General features: G+C 42.1%; 1 protein-coding gene and 1 long non-coding RNA gene across 7 annotated transcripts in view; one reads left to right on the top strand and one right to left on the bottom strand.

Moving 5' to 3' along the window:
- Window positions 1–13,282, top strand: part of LOC107969188 (uncharacterized) — a 50,167-nt gene extending 36,885 nt beyond the window's left edge. Inside the window, exon 6 of the long non-coding RNA XR_008540389.1 lies at window positions 12,966–13,282. This is a non-coding gene — a long non-coding RNA (uncharacterized LOC107969188). The remainder of the gene's footprint in view (window positions 1–12,965) is intronic.
- On the bottom strand, window positions 196–25,897 carry SLFN11 (schlafen family member 11). Of its 6 annotated transcripts, none has more exons than XM_001174320.7 (6): window positions 25,513–25,893; window positions 18,999–19,115; window positions 12,350–13,437; window positions 9,858–9,986; window positions 2,967–3,690; window positions 196–2,770 (listed from the first exon to the last, which is right to left on the bottom strand). In XM_001174320.7, exons 3-6 carry the CDS (start codon window positions 13,416–13,418, stop codon window positions 1,987–1,989), a joined length of 2,706 nt encoding a protein of 901 aa, XP_001174320.2. In that variant the 5' UTR covers window positions 13,419–13,437; window positions 18,999–19,115; window positions 25,513–25,893; the 3' UTR covers window positions 196–1,986. The 6 variants fall into 6 exon arrangements, with proteins under 6 accessions (XP_001174320.2, XP_063654767.1, XP_024206143.2 ...); XM_063798697.1 differs by lacking the exon at window positions 25,513–25,893 and adding an exon at window positions 20,046–25,261; XM_024350375.2 differs by lacking the exon at window positions 25,513–25,893 and adding an exon at window positions 19,655–20,035.
- Window positions 25,898–27,391: the final 1,494 nt, after the last annotated feature.

The raw sequence follows: 27,391 nt of genomic DNA, 5'->3' as shown, positions 1-27,391 counted from the left end.
CCTTTTGCCATTCATACGGAAACAAATATCAGTAATCCTCTTTGTTCTAAACAAAAATTCATAATTATTTATACATTTTAAAATATTATATTGTTTCAAATATTGTTAGTGGGGCAATAAATCATAAAGAGATACAACCAGTCAAAATTAGACTTTTAAAGAATTACTCTCAAAGACATTGCAACAACTCCAAAGTCCAGGGATCTTATAAGACTAATTTATTAGTAACAACATTTACAAAGATAGCTTTTTAATGCTGAGTTGTATCTGATTTAATGCAGTCAGAAAGAAAAAAGAAACATTTATCTCATTTTGCTGATCTGTCAGATTTTGCTTAAGTTAGGAGAGCCTGCAATTTCAAGCCCAGATAACTGGAATTCCATGAATAAACACAGAAAGACAGGAGAAAGGCAAGGAAGTTCAAAAATCACAGTCTGGGGGGAAATCAGTAGAGTAAGATTACTAATAAGTGAAATATTGGTCATATGATTTCTTAGTTTCCATTAGTTATGCAAATATTTTACTGTTAATATTTAGATTAGTGTTTTAGAACGTTTTGTAGAGACTGAAAAGCAAATAAATAATTGCATTAGCATTGTTAAGTATCAGTGTTTTCTGTTTGACAAATAATCGTACCGCTGTGCTCTCAGGCTGCAATAACAAAACACCAGAGACTGAGCAGCTGAAACAACAGAAATTTGTTTCTCACAGTCTGGAGGCTGGAAGTCCAAGACAGAGTCCGAGACTCTCGCCAGCAGCGAGAGTTTGATTGTGAGGCTTCTCCTCTTGGCTTGTAGGTGGCTGCCATCTCTCTGTGTGCTCCCATGCCCTCTTGTTTGCATGCACAGGGAGGGAGGGAACAAGCTCTCTGGGGTCTCTCCCTATAAGGACACCAACCTTAGCAGATCAGAGCCCCACCATGACTTCATGTAACCTTAATTACTTCCTTAGCGGCCCCAGCTCCACTGTGCAGGTTGGGGCTTCAACACGGGAATTTGGGGGTGAAGCGTGGGACACAAACATTCAGTCCATAACAATGGCCCACCAAACCATGAAAGTAAAGAGAAAAAAAATCACAGTTCAAGAATAACATAAAACTTAACTAGGTGTGTTATAGAGCAATGCATAGAACTAAGCTGAGAAGTTAAAACATAAACTCATTGATTTTTAAAGACAATCTTTCCCAAGTTTGGTTCACCTTAGGGCTGATACACACCTTCAGAACCAGATTTTGGTCTCTAATGTCATCTTCCACTGAAAGCCAGGGCAAACAGGTTTATGTTCATTTCATCTTGGCCTATAATTTCTCCTTAAAGTGACCATTAATATTCACTATCACAATTAAGGCTTGGTCTGGGCCATTCTGAGAACAAACTCTGGAGACCACAATTTTAAAGGATTAAATAATCATAACGGTGTTCTTTGTCCTGACAAAATTATTAATCTGACAGTGACTGAATTATCTTCGGACTCTCCCAAGCCCTAAATGAATACAGCAAAGATAAACGTCAAGAATTCAGGAAACAATTGCTTCTGCTACAGCCAGTAAGCTCCTAACAGACCATGCTTCTGCAGAAAACGATTCTGGACAAATTTTTAAAAGCAACAAACTACATGAAGTCACTTAAAAAAAGAAGCCCAGCCTTGGAAGAAAGAAAGGCCACAGGCTGAGTTTCTTATTTGTATGGCTTTTACCCAAAGTGCAAGACACAGGTCTGCATTGTGCAGGACAGCTAAAGTTCCTTTAGAAAACCATCATCTTTCTGGCTGGAAGAGTCAGGGGTCAGAATGGGGGGCAGCCACCGCTGCTGAAAAGAGTTGGGGAAGGAACCCCTGAAAGGAGAGCCAGAAATGGGGGAGCTCCAAACTCTTTGTGTCAGCTCCATCCAAATCTCTAACTGACTTGTGAACTAAAAAGAAAGGTTTCTACCATCAGCAGACTGTCACCCATAGACATTTACATAGCATTTTGATTTGGAGTTCTTCCTAATGGCCACCCCACGGAAAAATATACAGGTGTTGTTTTGCCCTGGATGCCAGACAGATCAGAATATTGGGTAAGATAGCTGGGTCAGTTGTCCTTGGATGGATCCCAAACACTATGCTCCTTTCCAGGCCTGAGAATCGCCGAACACTGTCCAACACAATGTGATCACCCAACATATCACATGCATCACTGAGCTGCACAATCCTTTTCTTCCTCATTGCTTTCAAGAGCTCATACTTATAGTGCTCCACTTCTTTTGCGGTGCTGACAAGCACAGCAACATCCTTTGGAGAATAGCCCCTATCAAAGAAGCGCCTGCACGTGTCTGCCACACAGGTCATTATTTGCTCCACAGTCAAGTATTTCTTAATTCGTAAGGTTCCCTGAACACCCTGGGACCATTCGGCTTCAGGAAGTACCTCGAGGCACCCAGTGGGGATGTTAAATGAAGGATTATTTCTAATTACTTGCATTTCTTTTTGTAAGTACTTGGCTATTGGATCTGCATTGCGAACTATTCTGGTGAGCTCTTCTCTTGGATATTGGTCTGAGAGAGGGGGAAGGCCACTGCAATCCAAGTGGCTGGTCTGAAAGTAATCCAGAAAGATCCAGAGAATTCCTGAGCCACCCTTTGCTCTCCGAGTGATGCTTTTTGCCTTCCCATACCAGTCCCCATCTTCAGTACGGAAATTCTGAGCTTCGTCAATGACAATGTGTTGAATGTGTTCAAAGTTTTCTCTTAGGAAAGTTTTCCGGGTCTCTGCTCGGCAGATATTTCTATCACTGTAAAAATTAAAAGAACACACTCAGATTTTCTCTAAAAAAACAAGGGGAGAAAATAATTGTATCATGTTCCTCCGAGCACAGTACATTACCACAGATCATTTTACCACTCAATTCTCAAGAAAGAAGGTGACTTAGCAGAAAAAATTAAACCCAGATTAAATAATACTTAGAGACGTAAGATCCAACTGCTTACCTGATAAAGTTCCTCAGAGGCTGGTTTTCACAAACGTAGAGAATTCTGTGTGCCTCACAGTGAAACACATTCCTGATCTTCTCCATGATCTTCATGGCCATGATGGTCTTCCCTGAGCCAGGTAAGCCGTGGACAAACAACTCTCTGTTCTTGCGGAGGCTTCTGGAGAATATCTCATACTGCTGGGCTGTGAGCAGATTTAAAATCTCACAGTGGAGCTGGTCACTCAAGAGAGACCTGAAGCCGAGTAAGACAATTACGAGGGACTGCAGCAGGGCTTCCATGTGCTGGGTGCCTGCAAGGCTATAGGACGCGGGGTAATCCATCGGAGACACTGCAGCCTCCAAGGCCTCTGCGCTGCTCTCAGGACTCAGGCAGAGGACCTTGGCCCTGACACACACCTTCCCGGTGTAGCCCCCCATGTTCACTAGCTTCTGCTTCAAAGTAAAGGTGGTGCGAGTGCAGTAGTCCTGGCCCTCTGCATCCTGCTCCCTGAGAATGGTGTAGAGAATGGGGGTGCTGTTCTGTGCTATCAGCAGAGCATCACAGATGACTCCTGGCTTCTCCTGCAAGTTCAGGTCCACAGCCCAGCTTCTAGAGAAGATCAAAATTCCCCGAAAGAAAGGTTGCATTTGCTTATTTATTAACTCCTCTAGTCCATTGTGCTCTGAGATCAGGTCCCTCCAGAGTGACTCTGGAGTATATCGCAAATATCCTGGTGGGACTGTATGTGAAAAGAATGATAAATTAGAGGAAGAGAAATAACCCTATTGATTAAGATGACTAATTATAATTAACTAATTGATTAACTAAATGATTACTTATAGAAGTTTCAAATACTATTTTATAAATATTATTATATTATAGTTATAAAGGAAAAGAACCCTTGGAATATCTGGTATACTTCATCTAAACCCATGTGTTTTTTACAACTTATAACCTTGGGAAATTCCTTAGCCTAAGACTTTGCTGTCTCATCTGTAAAACAAAACTAAGAATAGCACATTTCCTATGAGGAGGAATAAATGAAATAACATAAAATGTTTGGCTTATTGTAGATGCTTGAGAAATGCTGGTTCTCCTCCTCCCCTTTCTACTTTCAAAGTACCTGAATCTCAAAATGCCCCATTGCTGGGAGTAGCAGGAGCCCCCCCTCCTCCACTGCCACAGGAAGAAGGTAGTCATTAACTCCATAGTTGCAGAGGAGAGGGAGTCATATTAAAGCCTTTGTTGGCAGCGAATTTCCTGCAGTCCTGAACTGGAAGATCCTTAAAGCTATCTCTCCTGAAGCAGAATTCTTGCATCACTTAAAGATCAACGTATGGCTCCCCACTACCACAAAAGTCTTCCATGTGTCACAGGCAAACAAGAAATAATTATGTGACACGAGAATATACTTGCATTGGAGGATTATGAACTTATTTCAACGATCATGGGTTCCAAAGTGGGAGGGGGAGGAAGATAATTGTTGTCCTGTTGTGGTAGTGTTAGAGTACAAACCCAAATCAAGATTTGTAGTGGTAATTTCAAATGAAATTACCCAGATTTTATTGGCAATTGTTTCTTGTTCATTGTTGCTAGTGCTTTCTCATTCGTACTAGGTGCTCACATGACTTGATTATCCCTGCAACCTGGATGACAGTAGGAGATAGCATCTATTATGAGACACATCCAGATTTTAGAGATGTTAAAATATAGGGGGAAATACACATCTTAGAATGGATAAAATAGGATAATTGAGTATATGTTTAAAATGAAGCTTTGGAAACCAAAGAAATGTAAAATAAGAAAATACATCATTTGTTGATTGTTACCAGGGAATTTGCACGTATCTCTGGTCTTCACAAATTTTCCAAGGATGACATATTTATTCCCATCTTCATATGAGTAGATAAGGACTCAAAGAGGTCAAGTGAGAGCTGGGTGCAGTGCTATGGGCCTGTAGTTCCAGCTACTCAGGAGGCTGAAGTGGGAGGATTGCTTGAGCCAGGGAATTTAAGGCTGCAGTGAGCTATGACTGCACCACTGCACTCTATCCTGGGCGACAGAGCAAGATACTGTCTCAAAAAATAAAAAATGAAAGAGATCAAGTGATTTGCCCAACATCACACCACTAGGAAATGGCAGGGTGAGTCTGAACCCAAGTCTCTTGGACATCGGATCCTCTACTGTTTTTGCCCTGCCCTGCAAGTCACAGACTACTCCTGCCTGATAAATGGTAAAAGTCACTAAAACACTTGATGTTTATTTACCTTATCATTGCATAGGTCTTCTTTTTCTTTAATTGTATAATGGACCATGCTTCTGAAGGAAATTATAGGAAGATAAGAAGTGTTTCTTTCATTTCTTTGATATTCCACATAACAGTAATGATAGGGACCAGATTAGGTGTTCAATTAATGCCATCATTCCAGGTGCACCAGAGTAGTCACCACTCCCCATGTGATTTGAGGACTCTGTGCCTTTGCACAGGTGTGCTCTGAAACTCTGAAGACTTCCACCTTGATCACTTGATAAACTCCTCACCCTCCCCAGAACTCCCATATTCATCCTTCTGTCCTCAGAGCTCCCACTTTGTAACCATTCTGGGAACTAATTTCACCATGGATCTAGGGAATCTTTAGAATCAGCAGTGAAGGGTCCAGGGCAGTTGTTCTCAAACCATAAGAAATCAATCAGGTGAGGTATCCTAAAGGTTTAGGACACCAAGAGGAAGAACACTGGAGCTGGCTGATTCTGACCTACTACACCAGGCCCTGACTATCTTTAGTACCAGTAACTCCAGTTATACACAAAATTTCTATTTGAGACAATCATTGCATTTCTTCCAAGAGAAGCACTGACAGCATTGATTCTGAAGCCAAATTATTGTCAATCAATGCTAATAATTAGTGTGCTAAGAACATCTTTATTCTTAATATCTGGATTCTAATTGTAAAAGTATAAACATAGTTTGTTTACCACCATTAATGTTCAAAATCTAATAACAATAACAGTGTTCCAAAAATGAAAATTGTCTTTTAAAAACATAACTTTAGTTAATATATTCCTATACCAAATACCCAAACACTCCTACTCCCATTTTCTTAATTTCCTGCCTTCCCAATCTCACCCTTCTCCCTTATCACAGATACTTTTAAGTTTCTTGCCTATTCTTCCGAAATTACCTTATGCAAATACAAACAAATATTCTGCCCTTTCTTTCCCAACAGGTAGCAAACCATTCAGCAACTACTTTTTTCTTCACTTAGCAATGTATGGTAGAGATCTTTCCATATCAATGCACAATTCCTTATTCTTTTCTTACAGCTATCTAACACAGTATTTTATGGATGTACCATATCTTGTTTGACCAGTCCCTACTGATGGGCCCTTGAGTTTTCCCTCCAGTCTTTTGCTATTATGTTAATATTACAGTGAGTAACCTTGTACATTTGGTGTGTATGTAAGCATATGTAGCATACACACACACACACACACACATATAATAAAATCCCAAAGGTTAAATGCATTTGTGATTCCAATATATTAATATATTGCCAAATTGTCCTCCAATGGAGTTGTACCAATATGGACTCCCACTAGCAATGTACAAGAAGGTGTGTTTCCCCACAACTAGCAAATAAGAGATAATGTCAGGTTTTTTCATTTTTTAACAATCCAGTAGACGGAAATAATTCTCCTTTTAATTTACATGTCTCTTATTTTGATTAATATTTAGCATCTTTTCAAATGTTTCAGAGCTGTATGAATTTTATTTTCTCTGGACTATCCGTGTTGATTTTTCTGTGCGTGTGTGTGTGTGTGTGTGTGTGTGTGTGTGTGTGTCTGTGTCCTTATCAACTTCTGGAAGCTCTTTATATATTAGAGACACTGGCCCTTTGGTTGTGATACAGGTTGCAAATATTTTTTCTACTGGTCATGGTCATTTGACTTTGTTCTTAGTGGCTTTAGTCATGCACAATACTTATTATTTGTATGCAGTCATATATAACAGTCTTTACTTTTATGGTTCACAGATTTTGAATCTTGATTTTTTTTAAGTCTAACGCAAAAATTATAAAGATGTTTGCCTATGTTTTCTTCTAGAACTTTTCTGGCTTTTTGTTTTAAATTCTTGATCCATTTGTAGTTTATGTTAGTATATGAAGTAAAGTATGAGTTCATCTTTTAAACAGTTAATTGCCACCAAGTTACCCTATATATTTATGAACATGTCTGTTTTTCTCTACTTACTTGCAAGGCCAGTTTCATGATAAACTAAATTTTAATTTGTGTTTCTGTGTATTTCCAGATCCTACGTTCTGTAACTTTGGTCTAATTATATGACAATACAACTCTTTTTATTATTTATATATATAATATATATTTAAATATATATAAATAATATATATCATATATAAATAATATAAATATATAATATATAAATATGAAATAATAAAAATAAAAAATATAATATAAAGATTTTTAAAAACAAATAAATAATAAAATTAAAAATATATAATTATTTATATAATATATATTTTATATATCTATATATTATAGTTATATAATTATATATTATATTTATATATCTATAAATAATATATATTATTTATAGATAGCCTCTCTTGTTTTTCAGGTTTTAATTTTCCAGCTGTTCTTGCTCATTTAGTTTTTATGTTTAGATTTAAATAATCTCTTTTTAAAATTGATATATAAAATAACTTCAGAATTGACAACTTTGTGATGTTGATTCTTCCTTCAAAGTATGTAACATTCCCTGATTCACTTATGCTTCTGTGTCCTTCAATGTTATTTTAACTTTTGCATTAGATAGGTTTATTGCAGATATTTTAGCTTTTTGTTGCTATTGAAAATTGGGTGTTTTCTTTCATTATATGTTATATTAAAGATACTGAATTCTGCATATTAGTTTTTATAGTTGCTTCTTATAATACTAATATAAGTACTTATATTCATTCTGAATTATTTTACTGTTTACAGTAGTTTTCTTTGATTATCATGAATTCTCCAGATATATAGTCCTATCTTCTTCCATTTTAATCCCTCTAATTTCTTTCTCTTATCTAACTGTATTGGCCAATTAATATTACATTGTACTTGTAATATGCACATGGCTGTTTTGTTCCTGAATTTAATAGAATGCCTGTAATCTCTCCCAATTAACATGATGTTCTTGGTGGACATATTATATATATGTAAATATATATATAATGTTAAAGAACTATAGGTTACTATTTTATTGAGGACCTTTAAAAAACAACATGTATTGAGCTTTTTCAAATGCCTTTTTGATGTATTAGAAAACAAATATATAATTTATTTGCATAGATACACAGAAATGATGAATTACATTAACTCTTTAAATGTTGACTCATGCTTGTATTTCTGGAATTCTGTCTTTGCATCCTCATTAATAAGTAGGATTAATTTGAGTTTTCCTTTTCCTTTTCCTTTTTTTCTATCTTTAACAAGTTTTACAATTACTGTTATTCACACTTAAAAAATAGCTTAGGGCTGGGCACAGTAGCTCATGCCTATAGTCTTAGCTTCTCAAGAGACTGAGGTGAGAGGATCACTTGAGCCCAGGAGTTCAAGGCTGCAATGAGCTATGATCACACCACTGCACTCCAACCTGGGTGACAGAGCAAGATCCTGTCTCAAAAAGAAAAAAAGACTTGGGAATTTGTGTTATTTTTCTACGAATTTAGAACAATGTAAATAGTGTAAAAAATGCCTATTTTTCAAAAGTTTGGTAGAAGTTTTAGAAAATTGATTTTTTTATACCAGAATAATAGGCTGTTCCTCTATGGGCATATAGCCCATTATTTTGTCTTAGTTATAATTTATTCCATGGTAATAAGCTCTACTAAAATGGATCTTATTGAGCTTAAAAGGTGATTAGCAGCGCTTAATAGATTTACTGTTAGATTTTACATTGTTTATTGTGGACAGTTTCTAAAATACAAATTTGATATGTAAATGAATGCAAGGACCTTGGATAAAGGAAAAAATGAAATTCTAATGGGGGCAGTCATTATCTATTAATTTAATGATCCTTGACAGATATTTACACATATATAGGACATTTATGTATCAATTATAGTGCCAGATAAGCCACTGACTTACTGCACAGATTTAAGCAAGTGGTTTTCCCTCTCTGGGATTCTAAAGAAGACAGCAATGGATTCCTAAGCAAAGCCTATCATGGGAACAAGGGATAAGAGTAGAGAAAAGGCGTTGACCTTGGTCCTGAATTATTGTGTTTGTGCTGCTACGTGATTGTCCTAAACCCAAAACATGGGAAGAAATGCATAATCCATCTCCATTTTAAATGTTTTGTTTTCCATCTTGACCTAGATTTATATTGTTTTCTCTTATTTACAACCACCACTCCCGTGGAAAATCTGGCAAGGGCAGGCAGTTTTTTGGCTGCTCTCTGGTGCAGCATATGACTAGTTTGACTAGATAAAAGGTTTCCAATCTAGATGAACATAAAATCATGAGGGTAGTTTGAGAAAAGTGCATATTGCAAGCCACTCTCCCCACATATTCCAATTTGTTATGAGTGGAGTAGAGACTCAGATATGTGTCCTTTTAAAAATGACCAGAAACATTGATGATCAGCCAGATTTGGGAACTACAAGAACAAATAGTCTTTAAGGGAAATAATGTTCCTGGATTCTATGTGTGGTCCTGCCTTAGCCAGTGGGGTCAGTAAGGGTTCATTTCTAAACCATTTATCACCAATAGGATTGTAACATCATCACGTCTTACAAGTGGGTTTGCAGAGCACTTTCAGGATTTTACAAAACAAATATTATAGTTTAATCTCCCTTTATCCTAATATAGAAACTGGCTGGTGTTGAGAAGACAAACCATAATTACCTGAAAATAAAAGTTGCTGGAGTTCCTTTTTATGTTCCAGGCCTTTCTTGGAGTACACTGGTCTGCTAAGGGGAGGCCCACTACATAGACTCAGCTGACATTCAAAATCTTCAGACAACTGTAGAAGATCTTAAGAAAGAAAATTCATGTTATTCTGATGTGTTAATCTCTTCATACTGAAAGAGGCTCTATCAGTAGGTGGAATGTGTGACTTTCTAAATAGTTTGACTTGAGAGATAATATCAAAATAACTCTCCTCTCACTCACTCACTCTAGATAAGTGCCTTTATTGCATGTCAAGGTTGCCAAAACCCACCCTGAAAAGCCATTATTTGGAAGTTTAACTGTATTTCTCCATTCAGTATAATTCTTCATTCTCTGTATCTGGTTAGCATTTTGTTTGCACACCTGTTACGTTACCTAGCTCATTCTTTTAGTACTGCTGTCTGTGCATGTATCTTATTTTACATCCCCTCTCCAACTGCCACCACCTCTCCTGAACCCAACTCTCAACTCTGTTCAATATCATCTCATCACTGATTTGTAATTACCATTACTCACACTTAAAAAATAGCTTAGGGCTTGGGCACAGTAGCTTGTGCCTGTAGCCTCAGCTACTCAAGAGACTGAAGTGAGAGGATCACTTGAGCCCAGGAGTTCAAGGCTGTAGTGGACTATGATCACGCCACTGCACTCCAGCCTCGGTAACATTCTGACACCTATGCTTATTCCTGAAGTTAAAATGAGAAATTGTGTGAAATCAAAGGACATTATAGAGTGCATTAACTTTTTCATGTGCTTTGGAGATTGGAGTCAGCTTTATAACATCTCCTTTCCAAGTACACATCCACTTTACTCAGAAGATTGTGTCCCAATTTTTATGTTCTCTCTGTGTTTCTCCAGGCTTAGGGTGTTCTCAGTTGTTCTAGAGACACTGAGATAGCCCACTAGCCTGCCAAATTATAGCATGATGGGGTAAATATAGAAACATGTTTGGGAAGCAGTAGTGATGCAAGGCAAGAAATATTTCAAACTGTTAGGAGCAGAGGGGTAGAGCAGATTATACCTGCTGGCATAGAGCATAATGGGTACATGGTGATGAGTGGAAGAAAAGGCAAAGTATCAACAGGATAAACAGAGACACAGGACAATATGAAACGGTACTGAGGACAAACCTTGAATACACCCCTACCCCCGTGACCCTCATCACCCTGAAATACTTTCTGTTCTTTTGTTTTTGAGACAGGGTCTCACTCTCACCCATGCTGGGGTGCATTGCTGTAATAATGGCTCACTGCAGCCTCAAACTCCAGGGCTCAAGTGATCCTCCTACCACAGCCTCCGAAAGTGCTGGAATTATAGGTGTCAGCCACCATGCTTGGCCCCGAGCTACTTTCAAATTTTCCTGAGCTACAAAATCAATAATGTCCTCAAGGATCAAGAGATAAACTACATCTTAATTTAGGCAGGGTACTATTATAAGGTGATAGCAAACTTCAATGCAAAGGGCTTTTTTTTTTGAGACAGAGTCTCGCTCTATCACCCAGACTGGAGTGCAGTGGTGCAATCTCGGCTCACTGCAACCTCCTCCTCCCAGGTTCAAGCAATTCTTCTGCTTCAGCCTCCCAAGTAGCTGAGACCACAGGCACGCACCACCACGTCTGACTAATTTTTCTATTTTTAGTAGAGACGGGGTTTCACCATATTGGTCTTGAACTCCTGCTCAGGTGATCCACCCACCTCAGCCTCCCAAAATGCTGGGATTAGAGGCATGAGCCACCAAGCCCAGCCCAAGAAAGCAACCCCAGAAAGCAGTACTATGCTGGTGATGGTTTAATAAACAGATCTAGTTGAGAAGAGATCCCTCGTTCATAGCCAACTGCCAGTTTCTGTTTTATAAATCTTCCTGCCATGGACAATTTCAAGCTCCTAATAGATTATCACTAAATACAGAGTTGGAAAGCCATGCACAGCAGCACTCCATTGTATAGTATTCCCACCACACAGATACAATAGATGTAAATAATCTCTCAAGCAAAGATAATAGTAAAATGTAGCAAATAATTAGGAAGTGGTGAGTTTGAATTTATTACATTTGTTTCTGATACGATTTATTTAGGTGCAAGTATATATAATCTAATTTTTAGTAATAACTATGTTTAACAACTAGCTCAAAAATTCCTGAAAATTTAATAATTGATTCTAAAGCCAGTAAGAGCCATTCCAGTACACCATTGCAAGGGTGGCCATTCTCAAATAATTTTCTGTTCAGTTACTAATGTAGAAAATTGGCCATTTATAGACACGTGAGTTAGGTTTCTAATCACCCAACAAAATTTTCTCATGTATGAAAAGTAGAATACTTGGGGATTCAAAATAAAGTGTTCAGTGGATGTAAGATGTTCAAAGTCATAGGCAGCAAAGGAAAATTTAATATGGGAGGTCCCAAGGATGTAGAAAGGACAGGGAGGGAGGAGCTTTCTCCCTCTTACCTGGATCTGTGTCTGTCATCATGCCTACCCATTTCTTGGTTGTCAGTCTGCAGACGTACTTGTCCTCCACTATCCATGAATTGGGAGCTTCTGAGAACACTGCACAGCAGAATGGATTTACTCTGATCATGCAAGCATAGCCATAGAGCTCTCCCCTTTTTAACACATCCACGATTTTGAGTGTGAAGGTTATCGGGCGTTGGGGTTGGCAAAAATGAACACAAGGTAGTTTGTATATGGCTTGTTCTATTTTCCTTCTCAAAGAGTCAGGGTCAACATTTTCTTTTGCACATCCCAGGACTTTCCTACTCTTATCATCCACTCCAATAAAAAGATAGCCTCCTCCAGTGTTTGCAAATGCAGGGACGTATTCTGGAATTGTCCTTTTTACATATTCTTGGATGTGTTTTGTAGAGAACTGTTTAAACTCTACTAACTGAGACTCAGGAAAAGGCAGGATTTCACCATATTCAAGATAGTCTTTTTGGAAAATTAGGTCAGCAGGATCCGAGTTTGGGTCAGCAGGATCCGAGTTAGGGAGCTCTTGGTATACACCCTTGTGAATTTTGTGAAAAGGTCCTTCTTCCAAGATTTTTGGCTTCCTTTTGGTCTTCAGGAAACAGAATGCCTCTCTTGAGTCCATGGAACGCACAGAGGTCTCAGATCTACGGTATAATGAAGAACTGAGGCTGCAAAGGCGGGGCTTGACAGAGCGATCTTCAGGGAAAGGGCCACTGCCCCAAGATTTAACAAAAATGTAAAAACACCGTCCTTGTTGCTTGGTCTCAAAGAAAGCCTGCAGATCTGAAGACTGAATAAGCTCTCTCAAAGACTGTTCTAAATCCAGTCCCATCTCCACGGGATGCTCAACCTTCTTGGCCATTCGAATCACTCCTCCTCCTGAGTTTAATAAAGCACATGCAGCCCGCATAACTCTCTCCTTCTCTTGGTCTCTCTGAATTTTCTGCAGCTTTTTTCTGTTTTCTTCTCCAAGAGTCACTTCTCCTACATTGATGACCAGGTCTGGGTAAGATGGTTCCACAACCAGGGGGCACTGATTTGCCTCCATGTTGAACTCACAGCTGAAACTATTAGAAGAAATGAATTGTTACATGCATGCAATTCATTTATTAAAAGGGTATTTATTTTGTGTCTAATATGTGCTGAGAGAAGACAATAGACTAGCAAGCAAGACAGGAGCAATCCCTTCTCTTTAGGAGAAGAATGGCTGGCAAGGAAGGGTGCTAATGAAATTAGCATTTAACATCATATATGATATGGGCTATGAGAGGAAAAATATACTAAAGGGGTATCTAAACTAATCTGAAGATGATGGTTCAAAAAGACTTCCAAGGAAAAGGTGACATTTAATCAAGACCTGAAGGATGCATTGGAATTGGCCAGGTGAAGTTATCAGCATTGAAGAATGGAAGCAGTGGAGCGCATGAAGGGCATGTGTACAATGGCATGAGACTATCTCAGTTTAGGTTGTTGATGTTCCAGTGAACACCAACTTTAGGGGATGAGTAAAAGAAAACAACATTGAAAAGGAGACTTCAGAAAGGACTGACTGTGAAAAACCAGAGGTAGGAGAAAAACCAAGGGCATATGGTATTAAGGAAGCCCAGAACAAAGTCACCTGCACAGAGGTCTCAGATCTATGGCATAATGAAAAACTGAGGCTGCAAAGGTGGGGCGTGACAGAGCCAAGGTGTCTAATACTGCTGACAGGTGCAGCTAGGTGATGACTCGAAAGTGTTATTAGGTTTAGTAAAATTAAGGTTATTGGTGACTTTGAAAAATGCTGTTCAGACACCTGGGCAGTGGGCACCAGGAGGCAATAAACCAGAGGCTAAGGTCTTACAGACCAGAGTTCATGGAGATGGCTTGAATTCCACTTGTCATTAAAAGTATTATAACATTAACCTAGATATTTAATGTTTCTAACTCTGTTTTCTTACCTATAAAACATGGTGCATCCACCTTAACATGCCTGTTATTATGAGGATTAATTGAGAATAATTCTCAAAAAGTATTTAACACTATATTTTGGTTCACAGGTGTTTAGTAAAGGAATCTATATTAATTGTCCATTTCACAATGAGTCAACGAATAAATGGGAGGTAAGGAAATAGTATCATCAAATACGCACAACTTGTTCACTATATGAAGCTATAAAGGGGAGAGGTAAAAAGAAATGTAGCTGGAGGAAAAGAAGAAGTTAAAGAATCTTATTAAGATGGGAAAGACCTGAACATATTTAGATGGGAAGAAGCCAGTAGGGAAGTGAAAATTTAAAGAAGTAGAAGGAAGTTGGGATGATTGAGACAGTGAAAGCCCTGAAAAGAGAGGTAAGGAAGGAATGTGATCCAGGATGCAGAAGAAGGTCAGGAGGAGGAGAAATGGAGATAATAGGCATGGGCAAAGGTAGGCTTATCGCTTTGGTGGGAGGAAGCTGAAAGAGTCCCCTTCTGATAGCTTCACTTTTCTCTTTGAGGTAGGAAATAAAGTCACCCCCTGAGACAGAGGCACTTGGTATAAAAACAGGACAAAAATATTTTTTGCGTGTGAGATGGGGTCTCACTCTGTCATCCAGGCTGGAGTGCAGTCACAGCTCACTGCAGCCTCAAACTCTGGGGCTCAAGTGATCCTCCCACCTCAGCCTCCTGAGTATCTGGGACTACAGGCGCACAGCCACTATACCCAGCTAATTCTTTAAAATTTTTTTTTTGTAGAGATGGGGGTCTCCCCATGTTGCCCAGGCTGGTCTCAAACTCCTGGGCTCAAGCAATCCTCCTGCCTTGGCCTCCCAAAGTGCTAGGGATTATAGGCATGAGCCACAATGCCCAGCTGACAAAAACATTTTAATAATAGAATGGAGACAGTTTGAAACAGACATTATAAAGAACAAGAAAGATATTTGACATGGGAAACAAACAACTTACAATGGAAGATTAATACAGCAGACAAAATAAGTAAATCATATCTTCAAGTATAAATAAACTCTCAAAGCATGATGATAAATTTAAAAAGCAGGTTTGCAAAAAATAATATACAATAGAATAGCATTTAGATTAAAATATTTTAAAAAATGTAATAAATATGTTTATGTTTAGTAAAAGGAGAAAAGCATAGTGAATAAAGATGCACTTATTTTTTACAGAGGTTACAAATAAGGATGGAAAATAATGAGATTGGAGAATTAAGAAGCCTTTAACTGTACATACAATGCTGTAAGTTCAGAAGAAAAAGCACCTGTACCAAATACATCTCAGAGGTGGGTGGGACATAAATTTTTGTTGTTTTCTGGTCTTTGCACTTCTGGAATTCTGAATTATTACAACATTTTTTAAAAGCCATCCTCCTTCAAATTAAAAAGGTAGTCGGGGGAAAGGGTAGGATTTTATCACAGAAGTAACTGAAATCTGGACTATGCATTCTAAGACAAACAGGTCAGGGAATGAGGGTGGCAGGGATCGCATTGATAGGAACGAAGTAAAAAGGTGAATGGGTTATAGGTCTCAATAAGGGAAATAATAAAGAAGGAGAGTGAACTTTGAAATAAAGATTATGAATAATCAAGATTAAGAATTGTTCAAAAAGATCAATATAATCAACAAATAACTGATATGACTGTTTGAAAATTATTATTTAAAACGAAATTGTAAAAAATCAGTACAATCAACAAATACTTTGCATCATTATTTGAAATTTTTTTTAAATAAAAATTTTAGATGGAAACGACTTTGCACCCAAGACTGTGTGGTAGATAGAGCTCCCTCTCCCCTCTCCCCTCTCCCCTCTCCCCTCTCCCCTCCCCCCTCTCCCCTCTCCCCTCTCCCCTCTTTCCACGGTCTCCCTCTGATGCCGAGCCGAAGCTGGACGGTACTGCTGCCATCTCAGCTCACTGCAACCTCCCTGCCCGATTCTCCTGCCTCAGCCTGCCGAGTGCCTGCGATTGCAGGCGCGCGCCGCCACGCCTGACTGGTTTTCGTATTTTTTTGGTGGAGACGGGGTTTCAATATGTCGGCTGGGCTGGTCTCCAGCTCCTAACCGCGAGTGATCCGCCAGCCTCGGCCTCCCGAGGTGCCGGGATTGCAGACGGAGTCTCGTTAACTCAGTGCTCAATGGCGCCCAGGCTGGAGTGCAGTGGCGTGATCTCGGCTCGCTACAACCACCTCCCAGCCGCCTGCCTTGGCCTCCCTAAGTGCCGAGATTGCAGCCTCTGCCTGGCAGCCACCCTGTCTGGGAAGTGAGGAGCGTCTCCGCCTGACCGCCCATCGTCTGGGATGTGAGGAGCCCCTCTGCCTGGCTGCCCAGTCTGGAAAGTGAGGAGCGTCTCTGCCCGGCCGCCATCCCATCTAGGAAGTGAGGAGCGCCTCTTCCCGGCCGCCATCACATCTGGGAAGTGAGGAGCGTCTCTGCCCGGCCGCCCATCGTCTGAGATGTGGGGAGCACCTCTGCCCTGCCGCCCCATCCGGGATGTGAGGAGTGTCTCTGCCCGGCCGCCCTGTCTGAGAAGTGAGGAGCCCCTCTGCCTGGCAACCGCCCCGTCTGAGAAGTGAGGAGCGTCCTCCCTCCTCGTCCGGGAGGGAGGTGGGGGGGTCAGCCCCCCGCCCGGCCAGCCGCCCCGTCCGGGAGGTGAGGGGCGCCTCTGCCCGGCCGCCCCTACCGGGAAGTGAGGAGCCCCTCTGCCCGGCCAGCCGCCTCGTCCGGGAGGGAGGTGGGGGGGTCAGCCCCCCGCCTGGCCAGCCGCCCCGTCCGGGAGGCGAGGGGTGCCTCTGCCCGGCCGCCCCTACCGGGAAGTGAGGAGCCCCTCTGCCCGGCCAGCCGCCCCGTCCGGGAGGGAGGTGGGGGGGTCAGCCCCCCGCCCGGCCAGCCGCCCCGTCCGGGATGGAGGTGGGGGGGTCAGCCCCCCGCCCGGCCAGCCGCCCTGTCCGGGAGGGAGGTGGGGGGGTCAGCCCCCCGCCCGGCCAGCTGCCCCGTCCGGGAGGGAGGTGGGGGGGTCAGCCCCCCGCCTGGCCAGCCGCCCCGTCCAGGAGGGAGGTGGGGGGGGTCAGCCCCCCGCCCGGCCAGCCGCCCTGTCCGGGAGGTGAGGGGCGCCTCTGCCCGGCCGCCTCTACCGGGAAGTGAGGAGCCCCTCTGCCCGGCCAGCCGCCCCGTCCGGGAGGGAGGTGGGGGGGTTAGCCCCCCGCCTGGCCAGCCGCCCCGTCCGGGAAGTGAGGGGCGCCTCTGCCCGGCCGCCTCTACCGGGAAGTGAGGAGCCCCTCTGCCCGGCCAGCCGCCCCGTCCGGGAGGGAGGTGGGGGGGTTAGCCCCCCGCCTGGCCAGCCGCCCCATCTGGGAAGTGAGGGGCGCCTCTGCCCGGCCGCCCCTACTGGGAAGTGAGGAGCCCCTCTGCCCGGCCAGCCGCCCTGTCCGGGAGGGAGGTGGGGGGTCAGCCCCCCACCCGGCCAGCCGCCCCGTCCGGGAGGGAGGTGGGGGGGGTCAGCCCCCCGCCCGGCTAGCCGCCCCGTCCGGGAGGTGAGGGGCGCTTCTGCCCGGCCGCCCCTACTGAGAAGTGAGGAGCTCCTCTGCCCGGCCACCACCCCATCTGGGAGGTGTACTCAACAGCTCATTGAGAACGGGCCATGAAGACAATGGCGGTTTTGTGGAATAGAAAGCGGGGAAAGGTGGGGAAAAGATTGAGAAATCAGATGGTTGCCGTGTCTGTGTAGAAAGAGGTAGACATGGGAGACTTTTCATTTTGTTCTGTACTAAGAAAAATTCTTCTGCCTTGGGATCCTGTTGATCTGTGACCTTACCCCCAACCCTGTGCTCTCTGAAACATGTGCTGTATCCACTCAGGGTTGAATGGATTAAGGGCGGTGCAAGAAGTGCTTTGTTAAACAGATGCTTGAAGGCAGCATGCTCGTTAAGAGTCATCACCACTCCCTAATCTCAAGTACCCAGGGACACAAACACTGCGGAAGGCCGCAGGGTCCTCTGCCTAGGAAAACCAGATAACTTTGTTCACTTGTTTATCTGCTGACCTTCCCTCCACTATTGTCCTGTGACCCTGCCAAATCCCCCTCTGCGAGAAACACCCAAGAATGATCAATAAAAAAGAAAAAAAAAAAAAAGACAAAAAAAAAAAAGACAAAAAAAAAAAATAAATAAATAAATAAATAAAAATTTTAAATACAGTCAACAAATACCTTGCATCATTATTGGAAAATTATTAAAATAAAATAAAATTTAAAACAATCGGTAAATTCATAAACTATTTTGAAGTCATCAAGGATATACACAATATGTAGAAGCAGACTATCACAGCCTTATTTTCCTTTCCTACAAAAATCCATCCTATACTAAAGGCTTGGAATTACAAGTCTCAGTGGGTGCCAGTAACTCTGAACAGATAAGGTGGATGTTATTGCAGGTGACAGAAGGAATGAGATGACTGAGGTGTGAAGACATTCCGAAGAAATTTGTTAGATAAAAGTGAAGGCTGGGCCGGGTTTGGTGGCTCATGCCTGTAATCCCAGCACTTTGGGAGGCTGAGGCAGGCAGATCACTTGAGCCTAGGAGTTTGAGACGAGTCTGGGCATCATGGTGAAATCCCACCTCCTCAAAAAATACAAAAATTAGGCAGGTGTGGTGGTGCTCACCTGTGGTCCCAGCTACTCAGGAGGCTGAGGTGAGAGAATCACCTGAGCCTTCGAGACGAGATTGTGGTGAACCAAGATCGTGCCACTGCACTCCAGCCTGGGGGTCAAAGTAAGAATCTGTCTCAAAAAAAAAAAAAAAGAAGGTTGGCACATCCACATTCTTACCACCTTGCCTAGGTTAGACCCTTGCCTACAAAATTCTATTTCTCAAAATTCCATTCTGCATTCCAAGACCATTGAAACATCTTTGTCAAGTTATTTGTAAAATACTCCTTTCGATGTATAGGGATTTCAAAGTTAAATATTTTCTCTGCCCCACAAACTTTATTGTGAAAGCCAATAGATTATAGTTTTTCATTGGCAATTGTATTTAAACAGCAACCCCACCATCTGCTTAGATTCTTTTGCAGGCAAAAAAGGCTTAGGGAGCTCTATCCCAAGCTCTTTCCTTAGGATTAAAGGAATTATAATCAGCATCACTTGCACATTTTTTGTAAGGTAGAGATATTGTCCCATATAAATTTGAAATCCTAAATAAAATTAAACTAAGTCAATAAGAAATTAAGAATTCAGAAAAGAAACTCAGGACATTACAAAAGCACTTCAGAAACAAAAGCACCTGATTCTAGTCAGTTTACAGAATAACTTTTTCAAACCTTTCAGTGTAGCCAGAGTTCCCACCAACACCGTGAATTAGCACCACCTGCTATCTCTTTCCACCAAAAGCAGTCCTGAAGGCTATGTATACAGAAACCTATGCAGACAGAGGTAGCAGACAGATTAAGACTCAGTTTTCCTAGGTTCAAATCCCAGCTCTGCCATTTATTAGCTGTACGGTTTCCATTTATTAGCTGTATGGTTTCCATTTATTAGCTGTACGGTTTCCATTTATTAGCTGTCCCCATTTCTCCCCATGCCCCAGGATCTAGTCCTGCAGGACCCCTGATGGAGCAGTGACTCTGACGTGGACATGCAGGGACAACCACCCCCAAGCGAGGGGCTCAGTGGGTAGCATCTGTGCATTTCTCCCCTGCCAAGAAGGCTTACCTAGTTTGCTCAGCAAACTCCCTAAAAGGTGAGGAATTAGCCTGGGAAAACTTCGCGATGTCAAATTGTCTAGTAGTGCCCAATTTTCTGTATGCTTCTGGGTGGTTCTTATTTTTTTGTTTTACTTCCCCTTTCCTTCCATCCTCCCACCCATCTCCCCTAGATCACAGGGGATTGGCTAGCCTCAGATAGAAACTGAACAGAAAGGGAAATGGGAGGGCAGAACAAGATGGTGTAATAGAAGGCTCCACCTACCATCCCCCTTCTCCAGCAGTGACCACGTGGTGCAGAGAAATCTGTGTGCTTGGGGAAGGGAGGGCACAGCAATTGTGAGACTTTGCATTGAACTCAGTACTGCCCTGTTACAGTGGAAAGCAAAACCATGCTGAATCCAGCATACACCTGCCCATGGAGGCAGAATTTGGACCAGCCCTAGTGAGATGGAAATTGTCCATCCCAGCAGTTGAAACCTGAGTTTCAGCAAGCCTCGCCACTGTAGCTGAAGTGCTATGGGGCTCTAAACAAACTTGAAAGGCATTCTAGACCACAAGGACTGAAACTCCTGGGCAAGTCCTAGCGCTGAGCTGAGATCAGAGCCAGTAGGCTTGGAGGGCACACGACCTACTGAGATACCAGCTGGGGCGACTAAGAGAGTGCTTGCACCACCCCTCCCCCAACCCCAGACAGTGTGACTCTCAGCTCCAAAAAGATCCCTTCCTTCCACTTGAGGAGAGAAGAGAGAAGACTAAAGAGGACTTCTGTCTTGCATCTTGGATGTCAGCTCAGACACAGTAGGATAGCACATTGGTCAGGGTCATGAGACACCCATTCCAGACCCTATCTCCTGGACAACATTTCTAGACACACTCTGGGCCAGAAGAGAAACTGCTGCCTTAAAGGGAAGGACCCAGTCCTGGCAGGATCTATCACCTGCTGACTAAAGAGCCCTTGGTCCCTGAATAATCAGCAACGATACCCAGGTAATATGCCGTGGGTCTTGGGTGAGACTCTGCTGGCTTCAGGTGAGACTCAGCACAACCCCAGCTGTGGTGCGTACAGGCAGAGACTCTTTCTGCTTGAGAAAAGCAGAGGGAAAAGTAAAGGTGACTTTGTCTTGCAACGTAGGTACCGGCTTGGCCACAGGGGTAGAGCAACAAGTAGGCCCTTGGACAGCATTTCTGGACCCAACCTGGGCCAGAGGGGAGTCCACTGTCCTGAAGAGTGAGTCCCAGACCTGGTAGCATTCACCACAAGTTGACTAAAGAGCCCTTGGGCTTTAAGTGAATATGAGCAATAGCTAACAGTACTCCCTGTGAACCCGTGGTCGTGTTGGCCACAGGGTCATCTCCTCTGCGTGTGGAAAAAGGAGGGAAGAATGGGAAGGACTGTGTCTCATGATTTGAGGGCCAGCTCAGCCCCAGTAGAATGGAACACCAGGTAGACTTCTAAGGTTTTCTTACTCCAGTCCCTGGCTCCTGGATAGCATCTGTGAACCCACCTAGGGCCTGGGGCAACTTGCCACTCTGAAGAAAAGAACACAGCTTGGCTGGCTTCACCACCTGTTGATTGTTTGAAAAGATAAACAAAATTGACAAACCTTTACCAGGCTACCTGAGAAAAAAAGGAGAATACCCATGAAATCAGAGATGAAAAAGGAGACAATACAACTGATATTGCAGAAATTCAAAGGATCATTAGTGGCTACTATGAGCAACTGTATGCCAATAAATTGGAAAATCTAGAGGAAATAAATTCTTAGACACATACAACCTACCAAGATTGAACCATGAAGAAATCCAAAACCTGCACAAACCAATAAGAAGTAATGAGAACAAAGCCATAATAAAAAGTCTCCAGCAAAGAAAAGCCTGGGACCCGATGGCTTCACCACTGAATTCTACCAAACAGTTAAAGAAGAACTAATATCAATCTTACCCAAACTATTCAAAAATTAGAGAAGGAGGGAATACTTACAAACTCATTCTATAAGGCTAGTATTACTGATACCAAAACCAAAGACACATCAAAGAAAAAAAACTATGGACCAGTATCTCAGCAAAATACTAGCAAACTTAATTCAACAATACATTAAAAAGATCATTTATCATGACTAAGTGCTATTTATTTCAGGGATGCAAGGATGGTTCAACGTATGCAAATCAGTCAATGTGATACATCATATCAACAGAATGAAGGACAAATGCCATATGATCATTTCAACTGATGCTGAGAAAGCACTTAATAAAACTCATTATCCCTTCATGGAAAACTCCTCAAAAAACTGGGTATAGAAGGAACATACCACAACATAATAAAATCCATGTATGACAGACCTACAGCTAGTAGCATACTGAGTGGGGAAACACTGAAAGCCTTTCCTCTAAGATCTGGAACACTATAAGGATCCTCACTTTCACCATTGTTATTCAACATAGAAATCCTAGCTAGAGCAATTAGACAAGAGAAAGAAATAAAGGGCATCTAAATTGGAAAGGAAGAAGTCAAATTGTCCTTGTTTGCAGGTGATATGATCTTACATTTGAAAAAAACCTAAAGACTATACCAGATAACTATTAGAACTGATAAACAAATTCAGTAAAGTTGCAGGATACAAAATAAACATACAAAAATCAGTAGCATCTCTATATACCAATAGTGAACAATCTGAAAAAGATATAAAGTAATCCCACTTACAATAGCCACAAATAAAATTAAATACCTAGGAATTAACCAAATAAATGAAAGATCTCTACAATAAAAACTATAAAATCATGATGAAAGAAATTGAAGAGCCAAAATATGGAAAGGGGAAATATGGAAAGGGGAAATATACCCATGTTCATGGATTGGAAGAATCAATATTGTTAAAATATCCATACTTCCCAAAGCAATCTACAGATTCACTTCAATCTCTATTAAAATATCAATGACATTCTTCACAGAAATAGAAAAAACAATCCTAAAATTTATATAGAACCACAAAAGACCTATAATAGCCAAAGTTATCCGAAGCAAAAAGAACAAAACTGGAGGAATCACATTACCTGACCTCAAATTATACTACAGAGCTACAGGAACCAAAATAGCATGATACTGACATTAAAAACAGACACATAGACCAATGGAACAGAATAGAGAACCCAGACACAAATACACACACCTAAAGTGAACTCATTTTTCACAAAGATGCCAAGAACATACACTAGGGAAAAGACATTCTCTTCAATAAATGGCACTGGGAAAACTGGATATCTATCCGCAGAACAATGAAACTAGACTCCTAACTCTTGTCACATACAAAAATCAAACGAAAATGGGTTAAAGACTCAAATCTAAGACTTCACACTGTGAAACTACTACAAGTAAACATTGGGTAAGATCTCCAGGACATTGATCTGAGCAAAAATTCATTGAGCAATACCCCACAAGCACGGGCAACTAAAGCAAAAATGGACAAATGGGATCACATCAAGTTAAAAAGCTTCTGCACAGCAAAGAACGCAATCAACAAAGTGAAAAGACAACCCACAAAATGGGAGGAAATATTTGCAAATTAACCATCCAACAAGGGAGTAATAACCAGAACATATCAGGAGCTCCAACAACTCTATAGGAAAAAAAATCTAATAATCCTATTGAAAAATGGGCAAAAGATTTGAATAGACATTTCTCAAAAGAAGACAAATGGCAAACAGGCATGTGAAAAGGTGCTCAACATCACTGATCATCAGAAAAATGCAAATCCAAACTACAATGAGATACCATCTCATCCAAGTTAAAATGGCTTTTATCCAAAAGACAGGCAATAACAAACGCTGGCAAGGATGTGAAGAAAAGGGAACCCTCAAACAGTGTTGGTGGGAATGTAAATTAGTACAACTATTATGGAGAAGAGTTTGGAAGTTCCTCAGAAAACTAAAAATAAAGCTACCACACAATTCAGCAATTCTACTCCTAAGTATTGACCCAAAAGAAAGGAAATCAGTATATCCAAGAGACATCTGCACTCCTATGTTTCCTGCAGCACTGTTTAAAATAGCTAAGATTTGGAAGCACTCTAAGCGTCCATCAACAGATGAATGGATAAAGAAAATGATGTGCATATACACAATGGAGTACTATTCAGCCATAGAAAAGAATGAGATCCAATCACTTGCAACAACACGAATGGAACTTGAAATCATTATGTTAAATGAAATAAGCCAGGCAGAGAAAGACAAACATCACATGTTCTCACTTATTTGTGGCATCTAAAAATCAAAACAATTGTATTCTAAGAGCAGAAGGATGACTACCTGAGGAAGGGTGGTAGGAGGGAAGGGGTGAGGTGGGGAGAGTTAATGGGTACAAAAAAATTAGAAAGAATGAATAAGACCTACTATTTGATAGCACAACAGTTATTATAGTCAATGATAACTTAATTGTACGTTTTAAAATAACTTAAAGAATGTAACTGGATTGTTTGCAACTCAAAGGGTAAATGCTTGAGGGGATGAATACCCCATTCTCCATGGTGTGCTTATTTCACATTGCATGTCTGTATCAAAACATCTCATGTACCCCATAAATATATACATCCACTATGTACCTACAAAAATAAAATAAAATAAGATAAAAACTAAAGAGCATAATTGGATTGTTGGTAACACAAAGGATAAATGCTTGAGGCGATGGATACCCCCATTTACCGTGATGTGATTATTAAACATTACCTGCCTGTCTTAAAATATCTCATGTAACCCATAAACATATACATCTACTATGTACCCACAGAAATTAAAAATTAATTTAAAAAAAAGAAAAGAAAGGGAAGTGGGCTGCGACAGACGTGCCCTCTTGGAAAACTAAAACTTAGAGCTCTTTGTCCTTCTGGGGTAGCACGTGTATTCTACAGATCTTGTCCAGAGGGAGACATTTTTCTCATTTCTCCCCCCTCTAGATTATAAATCTCCCCGCAGGGCAATGGCAATTCTAATTCTGCCTTTTAGTTTCTATATTAAGGAAAATAGTTTAGAGTGGTTGGTCGGTCACATAGACAGCTGTAGAACTAGTTTCTCAAGTTTAAAATACCAATAACTCTGAAACCTGAGACCTGCAGCCCTGGGAGCCACCAAGGTGCACTCAGTGGCCTTCTAGGCTTCGGTTCCTGCTCCGCGCTCCGCAGAAACCGCGGCTGGCTGGCCAGGGGCTCTTCCAACTTCCAGCGGGAGCAGGTGCACAGGTCAGGCCCGCCCCGCCCCTAATGCCTTCTACCTCCATTACCCACCCCCGCCCCGCCCGCCAGTCCTCCATAGTCCGCTTTTTAGGGAACCTGCTGAGCAAACTAGCTGGGCCCCTGGACAGGGGAGAAAAGCACAGATACCCCCACTCCACTCCACCCCCAGCCCCTCCGCACCCCTCCAGCCCCTCACCACACCTCACACCCTGCCTGGGGTGGGGTGGGACGGGTGCTGCTCCCTTCTCGAACCTGGCATTCGAGTTACAGCCCGACGCGGATTCGGCTGGACTAGACCCTGAAGCACGGGTAGAAACGCAACTCCGGAGTCCCAGGCTGGGGGCAAGGACCCTCTCTGACCTCTCAAGCTCCAGCGCGTCCGAAGCCCCCTTAGCGTTTCCCTGGAGGCGCCCAGGTCGAGTCCTTATATACTAGCGGGTTGGCGCCATCCCACGCACATCCCACGCAGGAGATGCAAGAGCCAATGGGCGGGTCTACTAAGCCCGCGAACTCTGCCGCGTTAAATTGCCTAGAAGCTCCCACCCTCCTGACTGTTGCCACGTAGTTCTTAGTTTCCGGGAATTTGGGAATTTTTTCCTCCCCCTTTTTCCCACCCTTCCTCCGTCTCCTCGCTCCCTCCATCCATCTCTCCCTCCCTATCATCTATCTATTCATCTATCTGGATTACAGCAAAACAAAGAATAAAGATTATGAAGAAAGAGAAGAACTTCCCAGGCCCAAGCAGCCGTCGGCTCCTGCGCTCCCGACGGGGTGGCCGGTTCCTTCCTCGCACCCTCTTCTCTCCCGGTGCCTGCGGTCCCACCTTCCAGATGCCCCTCGGAGAGTCCAGCTGAGCTCTCGCCAGAGCTTTCCCCTTCCAACCCGCTCGAATTGCCCAGATCCCAAGCTGGGCTTCTCTCTCCATCGCCCCAGAAAGTGGGTCTTGGAGACCGAGGCAAGAATTTGGGCCTCCGCTTCTGTTCCAGACCCCGGACCCCTTGCCAAAATGCGGCAGATGTGCAGATTGGGCCGCGCTTGGTTCCTGGCTGGGTTTATGGAGCCTGCGGCTGAGGCAGGCTCCGCAGACCCCGAGCCAGAGTGGGATTTAACGGCGGCCGGTGCGCTGTGCTTGGTCAACCCCGGTAACCGTCACGCTGCTAGTGATATGAAAAAAACCTGCCAGCGTTCTGCTTTTCTGCCCCGCTGCAGTCTTTAGCACCCGCCAGGATTCTGTCCGAGTGTTTGGATTTTGCAATCCTCCTGTCTTTGGCCAACTCCCCATCCTTGGCGGAGCGCTCGCCCTTGGCCGGGCTCCGTGCTGCCAGCCTTGCGGGACCCTAGCCCCGGGCGGCTCTGTCTGAGGCCCACTTCTCACTGATGCGGAGTGGCCCAAGGGTGGGAGCAGCGGTTAATGCCGCACTGATTAATACAGGCTCCAGTGAAAGCGAAAGTAAGAAAATAAAACGGATTTCATTATACATATACAATGTGTGTATGGATACATGTACATACATATTACACTTATGTGTATGTAACGCACGTTTGTTAAAATGAGGTCATAATGTTCATGCTGTTTCATAACCCACTTTCTTTCAATGACCACCTTTTCATTTCAGTAAATCTTCGTATTCTCATGTTGCAGCTTCTCCATTTTTCTTTAACATGTTTACAGAGAGTCTGTGCAAACCTGTACCAAATCCAGAACCATGCATCTATAACGTGCTAAAAGATTGTCAACCTAGAATCCTATAACAACCACAAAAAAGGCCTACCTAAATGGAGGCAAAGTAATGACTTCAGACAAAAAAAAAAAAAAAAAAAAAGGAAATCTGAAAATCTGAGGGAATTTGTCACCAGCAGATCTTTCTTATGAAAAAATATTAAAGGAAGTTCTTTAGCTGGAAGGAAAATGATACCTGAATGAAACTCAGATCTACAAAACAGAATGAAGAGCACAGAAGATAGTAAATATGCAGATAAATATAAAAAATCTCTTTTTTACTGTTAAAATTATTCTTTTTTTACAATATAACAAAATGTATTTTCATTGGGAATTAATTATGAACCCACAATGCATGTAAACTAAATACAATACTTCAAATCATTCTGCCCAAAGAAATTACAGATCACA

The sequence above is a fragment of the Pan troglodytes genome, chromosome 19 (assembly GCF_028858775.2).
Source record: "Pan troglodytes isolate AG18354 chromosome 19, NHGRI_mPanTro3-v2.0_pri, whole genome shotgun sequence".
Classification (NCBI taxonomy): Eukaryota; Metazoa; Chordata; class Mammalia; order Primates; family Hominidae; genus Pan; species Pan troglodytes.
This window is presented reverse-complemented; position numbering and strand designations above follow the sequence as displayed.

Bases quoted from the DNA above. Each gene is read 5' to 3' on its own strand.
- SLFN11 (XM_063798698.1), bottom strand. From the start codon at position 13,418: ATGGAGGCAAATCAGTGCCCCCTGGTTGTGGAACCATCTTACCCAGAC. The intron at 3,691-9,857 runs GTAATTATGGTT...TTTCACATACAG, and splicing joins CCAGCAACTTTTATTTTCAG to TCCCACCAGGATATTTGCGA. The intron at 2,771-2,966 runs GTAAGCAGTTGG...TAATTTTTACAG, and splicing joins CCTCTGAGGAACTTTATCAG to TGATAGAAATATCTGCCGAG.